Source organism: Benincasa hispida, chromosome 4 (assembly GCF_009727055.1).
Source record: "Benincasa hispida cultivar B227 chromosome 4, ASM972705v1, whole genome shotgun sequence".
In the NCBI taxonomy this organism is placed as follows: Eukaryota; Viridiplantae; Streptophyta; class Magnoliopsida; order Cucurbitales; family Cucurbitaceae; genus Benincasa; species Benincasa hispida.
The window spans coordinates 2,991,213-2,997,701 of NC_052352.1; the positions used below are offsets into that span (position 1 = coordinate 2,991,213).

Genomic DNA, 6,489 nt, shown 5'->3' on the forward strand with positions numbered 1-6,489 from the left:
TAACGCAAGGTAAATTGTTTACCTGTCGCCGCATTAAGCGATCACTTAAACGATTGAGCTTCGCTGCCTCGTTGTCGTCTAGCGATCGTTTAGTTTTTGCATCTATCGTCTAGTGTTCGCTGGGCGATCGTTTACCTTCAGCGTTTACTACACAATGGAGTCCTTCTGGCAGTTTAAGACCCAGTTCGCTCGATGAAAAATGTAATAGATAGGGTTATTTCATTCTGATTTTTGTAAAGGCTCATCTTGGTCCATTAATCCTTAATTTTATTACATGCGATGTATGGTTTTTATATGTCATATGGTATGCACATATAGTAAATCCCACCTTAGGTTGTGCATTGGTCATGCATCATCTCTTTATTGTAAATATTATAATTTAGAGAAACGTGATTTAATTATGTAAGAGCATGCTCATGCATCATATAATATAAGAGTTATATTTATACATGCATAAAAAGCATTGACATGCATCATCTTTATATTATAATTGTTATAGTATAAGGATGAATGATAACATGTTTGCTTGGTTATTACGCGTTATATAAAAGTTATGTATAGTAATGATCGGACATTGCATGAAACATGATACATAGGTTACTTTATAAATGTTATAAACACCTTGTTGTGCGCAAAGGTTTTAAATTGTTTCTTTTTAAAAGTTAAAGAGAAGTTAGAACTAAAAGAAATAAGAAAGACATGCATGCTCACTTAGGTTTAATTCATGGTTTTAAAGTGTTTAAAACTTGGATCACTTAGACCTAAGATCACGGTTCTAATATGATTAGCAACTCTAAGGCTTTAATCGTTTAATCAGTTTAATAGGATTAAATTGGCTAATAAAAGGTTAAAGTGTAGCAAATCTATCTATAAGGAACATTTTGTCTAAGGTGGGTTCTGTCTAGGCTAGGGTATTTAAGTTGACAGAAACGTAGCACCCTTACTTGGGAACTTACCTGGAAAGGTGAATTAGATAGATTTGATGTTGGATTATATAATTAGAGGAGTATAATTAATTATTTAAGTACCATTAGAACTTTAAGCTACATGTCCATAAGGTCCCCTCTATAGTTCAACAAGGATTAAATGAAAATCAATTTTGAATTAATTTGAATTGTTCAAATTAATTGAGGAAATTAATTATATGTGTTATAATTAAATTAATTTAATTTAATTATATATGATATAAGTACTATAATTTATATGATATATTGTAATATAAAGTTTATTCAAGATGAAATAAATATTTGAATATGATTCAAATATTAATTACATGAATTAGATTCATATAATTAAATTTAGTATAAATGAGATTTAAATTAAATACTCTTCATTAATGAGAGAATGAAAATTATAGGTTATATTGTATTTGATACAATATTAAACTATAGGTTATATGTTATATTTAATATATATTATGATAAAATAATTATTATATAAATATATATTATTTTATTAAAATAGAGTAGCGTTTCACAAGTAGAGATGTCCAATTTCCTCACGGGATGGGCCCGGGGCGGAGATTCCCCGATTAGGCGGGGAATGTAAGAGGGAGTGGGGATTGCCCGTCCTTAGCTTTTACATATTTATTTAGTATAGTTATTTAATGTTATGTTATTATTATTATTATATAAATATTACATTTAAATTTCAAATTTGATTATTTATTGGGAAAGATAATGAATATGTTTAAATTTAGATTAAATATGTGAATAATTTAATTTATATTTATTTATTTCTATTAAAAAATTAATTAGTTTTTGTAGGCCAAAATTTGAGTAATTATCTTTAAATTTAAATTTTCATTTAAAACTAACCATAATAAACAATTTAGTGATAAAATTAATAGTTTAATTATTTAATTAAAATTTGCTCACATTAATGATTTAAATTAATTAGCTTTTTTATATAAAAAAATAGTAACGGGAAAAATTCTCCTAGATAGAGCCATCCATACAAATTTTCCAAATTCGACAATTTTTTATTATTAGTATTATTATAAATTTTTTATTAGGTGCATATTAGCAACCTAATTGATTGGTAAATTGCCGCCCATCTTTCAAATTCAGAGCTTCACCTCGCTTGGTGATATCGAATTCAATTGTTTGAAAATCATAAAGAAAACCCTAGAAATACACTTCTGGCCGGTCCAAGCAACTGTTCTTCAGGTTCCCCTGATCATGGAGCCTGTTATATTTGTTGTCGACAAATTAAAAGGTTTTGGGACTGCAACCCAGAATTTCTTTGATGGCTTAGTTCATCGTCGCGAAAAATCATCTCGCCGCAATCCGGTAATGGCTTTGTTTGTTTTTTGTTTTTTGTTTTTGTTTTTTTTTTTTTATGTAATATCACAATATGTGTTTCTTCTCGCCTGAATTTTGCCTGTTCTTTTTGTTCTTATGATGCTGTTTTTTGTATTTAGATCAGCAAGACTTCGATTTTACTGGCTCGTTTTCTATAGCAAGTTTTAATCTCCAGAATTTGATCGTTTTGTGTTAACGTTGTTATAGGTTGCCCTATGACTGTCCTAGATGAACCTTTTGGTTGAACTTTTAATGAATATTGTTAATCTGGCTTTGGAAATTGATACATTAGTGTAAATGACTCTGTTTATAATTCCGTTGGTTAGTCAACTATTAACTATTGGGTTGTTGCCAAAGTGAGCTTAGCTCAGCGGTAATTGGCATAACATTCCATCCTAGAGTTGGGAGGTTGGATCCTTCATCCCACAATTGTTGTATTAAAAAAAAAAGGAAAAAAAAAAACTACTGGGTGGTTAAGGAGAAATCCACAATGTGACTGATAGTTTTTCATCTTTGAATGTATGAGTAATAAGTATTTCGAATTTATACCTAGTGGTTATTAAGGGTAGAGATTATTAGTAGTGGTTGCCCCATTAAATGTTTTGTCATGGTCAAGGTATATTTTCCTACCATCTTTTTCCAAAACAAATTTCTGGCCCATGGGTATCATCTAAAGTGAATTTCTCGTTTTCTCTTGCCATGTATTTTTAGCAGACGAGATAATGCAGTGATCTGATTTCTTTCCAGTTTCAATCATAAATTTCTGCAACTTGATGATTTCATTGGTACCATAAATGTTTGTGGCATGATAATTAAAAATTATTGCTAGTTCATAATTTCAGATTGAAATCCTGAAGCGGCTACAAAGGGAAGCATTTTCAGATTTAATGAGACTCCGGGACAGGCAAGACAAGGTAGAGAAGGTACTATCCTTTTATAATACACAGAGGAGTAGCCCATTCCAAGAAATTTCCACCCATGTAAAAGGAGAGGTTAATATATTGGGCGCATTGCTATTGATGAGTGTTATTGATAATCATAGCTTCAATACACTTCGTCGAGCAGGAATCTCAACAGGAATTCAATCAAGATTGACTTTTGAAACAACTGTAAGAGAGAGCGATTCTCTTGTTGCAGAGTTTGTAGCCAATCAGAAAGCCACGATGGATTTTGGTGTTGATTCTGGAAGTGAACTTACTCTATCTAAAGTTCTTTACAAGGCTAATGTGGGAGATTGGATGTCTGCAATTGTTGTTCCTGTTGGAGCTCGATGTAGGGATGTTGCTGTAATTGCAAATCCTTCTCATCAGGTATATTTGATTGCAATCACGACTTTCTATCTAGTGTAAGTATCTGGTGTATGCTTATGAAGTTCTTTATCAGTTGATTGGAGTAGTATGTAATTTGATGCAGTGTTTGTAGGTTGAGGTAATTCTGAAGTAGTAAGGATGAAAAGTAAACGAACCCATTAAATGCACATATATCTGGATTGTTTTGGAAAACGTGTTCAAATACTATGATGGTTTCCTATGTAAAATATTAACATTTTTGGAGCTTTCTAACTACCAAATGTTTTAGAGTTGAGTGGCTGTCCTGTGAGATCAATTGAAGTGCACACAAATTGGTTCAAACAATCACAAGTCACAAGTAATCTTCCTCCATGGGAATGAAAGTTGCTTTAGATAAAAAAGTTATTGTAGCTCAAATTGAATAAACCACTATAATTTTTTGTGCTATTCTCTTTTGCTTTAATGCATATTCCTTTCAAATTAATGTTATATGTCAATATTAATCCAACTCTTTGCAGTTATGTTGGATGATATGAGGGTAGAGGAGTGCTTGTTCTATATTTAATATCATTGTTAATTTTGAACTCAAATTATTTGGTGGTATTTTGGTTGGGTAAACTATTTCCTGAGCCCAGTTATTATGTATGTATTTAATACTAATATATTCCAACCAACTAGTAGTGCTTGTGGATGCTCCCTGGTATTTTTATCTAAGAGTGCATTATCTATTTGGTTTATAAATTATGAAGTTAACCTGAATGGTGCTTCTATGTGGTAGGAAAAGGGTCTTACTGATACTTCATCTTTTGGACCACCCCTTTTGGATCAGCCTAGTGGTGGTGCCGTGGGTTTAACAGTGAGAAAATCCAATGTCACTGCTTCCTTAGCTCAATTTATTTCTACGGAGAGAATTCAACCAAGTTTTGATCGGATTCGGCATTACTTTGGTACTTTTGGGCAACTGGTGTGTCAACTTCCAAGAGGAACAAAATTATCGGTTCTGGGTCTTCTCCAAGCAACAAAATTATCTAATCAACATGTCAATCTTGGAGCTCTTACAATTCCAGTGTGTCTTAGTCGACATAAATCTTCTGAAACAGTTGAGGCACCTGATCCACGTTTGTTAACAGTTTCAGGGGAAGCTATTTCAAGGGGATCTATTGCTTTGCTGCTGGAGTCAGAACTTGATGAAGTAACCAGAATTGGAGGTTGGGTTGAGCTGAGCCAATCAAATCCCAAATATTTGCAATGGGCTGTGTCAATGGCTGATAATAATAATGAAGATGCCTTAGGTTGGGGAATGAGTTTAAGTGGGATTCTTGGAGGTCCATTAGATGGGAATCAGTTTCAGATTGAATCTTATGTCAAACTGAACATGAGTAAGAGATTCAACTTAAAGCCAGGAATTGCATATGTTACAGACGGCAATGCCAAAATGATGGCCTTTTTAGTTCGGTCTAATTGGTCTCTCTGATTGATCTTATGAAATGTGTCATTCTTTTCCTGCCTGTGTACGTTGCCAAGAGGGTTTTGGTTTGTCTGAAAGGCCCATATTTGCCTCCAGCGATTGGATGTCTTACACTCAGAACTCTTCCAGAGGAAAAGTGAAGTGTTGCTTCCAGAATCTTTTATGCTAGTAAGAGTCTTAACTCTACGTGCTTAGTTAAAATCACTTTTGTCATTTTTAAAATCACTTGGAGAAAATGCTTTTAGTCATTCAAAATAAATTTAAATAATATGAAAATTGAATTTAGACGTGTAAAGTTAAGCATTGAATTAATTTTGAGTGATTAAAGCTCTATTTTGGAGTGATTTTAAACATGACAAAAGGGATCTTAGGAACTCCCCCCAATCTAACACACACAAGGAAAACAGAGGAGCATCAGAAAGAGTTCACGACTCTGCACATGTTTGATTCGTTTTAATTTAACCCTTTCCAAGTTTCCTGATATTGAATGAAAAGAGAGAGTACATATTTTATCATGTTAAATATTTGACTTCCTTTTTTTAAGAAAAGGTTAAATATTTGACTAACAAAGTGGGATTTTTCTCCTTGAAGTGGCGGCAAATGGACGAAGCTTAAGGTACTTTCTTCCATATTCCATTTGTCACGTCAAACGAATCATTTCATTTTGTTAAATACATTCACCAAAAGCTTGAACATAACAATCTGTTCTCACTTTCCTTTTGTTTTATTCTAATCTCAGGAGCATTTGAAATTAACTATGTATTTCAGAGACAAGTTATAAATTAATCTTTTTCCCCTCTTGAATCTGCAGGAAAGCTGCTTGTCCTTGCAATCTGCAGGGCGCATTGCTTAATTACTGCTACAAGGTAAAGGTCAGTGGGGGTGTAACAAATTGCAGAAGCTGGTTCTAGTCTCTAGTCTAACTGAGGATGATCCTGTCAGTTTTCATCTTATCTCATTTTGCCTTAGCATCAATACTAAGTTAGAAAATATATGGTAAAGTATTGAATATATACTTTTAGTTAAAGCTTATAGAAACTTGTTGCCTTTTTCTAAGGTATTGTATTTGGCTGCATTTGCTGTTAGCTGATCTCACACTTGTTCTTCTTTTAGCTTTTATTGAAGCATTTCTCGCATTGTTTGGGAAAAGATTACTTCTTTTATTGACATTTATATCATATATTTGAATGATTTCCCATTCTTGGGGAAAAGATCTTGTGTTTTCAAAAACTTATCTTTTTTGTTCAGGAATTTTCCACCATGTGCAAATAATGAAGTTTACTGATTTGACAAACTCAGTAGATTCAAGAAAGAACTCTTGTTTTCAAGTTAGAAAGAGTCCATTTTCTTGAACAAAGCAGTTTATTTGGTCAAAGGAAAAAAAAAAACAACTCGTAGGTAAATTACAAATTTGGTTGTTAAAAAGCTC

General features: G+C 32.6%; 1 protein-coding gene across 3 annotated transcripts; it reads left to right on the top strand.

Moving 5' to 3' along the window:
- The first annotated feature begins 2,026 nt into the window (after nt 1-2,026).
- LOC120075002 lies at nt 2,027-6,271 on the top strand. 3 transcript variants are annotated; one of them, XM_039028136.1, is made up of 5 exons: nt 2,027-2,291; nt 3,146-3,613; nt 4,371-5,228; nt 5,652-5,676; nt 5,872-6,271. In XM_039028136.1, exons 1-3 carry the CDS (start codon nt 2,181-2,183, stop codon nt 5,064-5,066), a joined length of 1,275 nt encoding a protein of 424 aa, XP_038884064.1. In that variant the 5' UTR covers nt 2,027-2,180; the 3' UTR covers nt 5,067-5,228; nt 5,652-5,676; nt 5,872-6,271. The 3 variants fall into 3 exon arrangements, with proteins under 3 accessions (XP_038884064.1, XP_038884063.1, XP_038884065.1); XM_039028135.1 differs by having other exon boundaries at nt 4,371-5,676; XM_039028137.1 differs by lacking the exon at nt 5,652-5,676.
- Nucleotides 6,272-6,489: the final 218 nt, after the last annotated feature.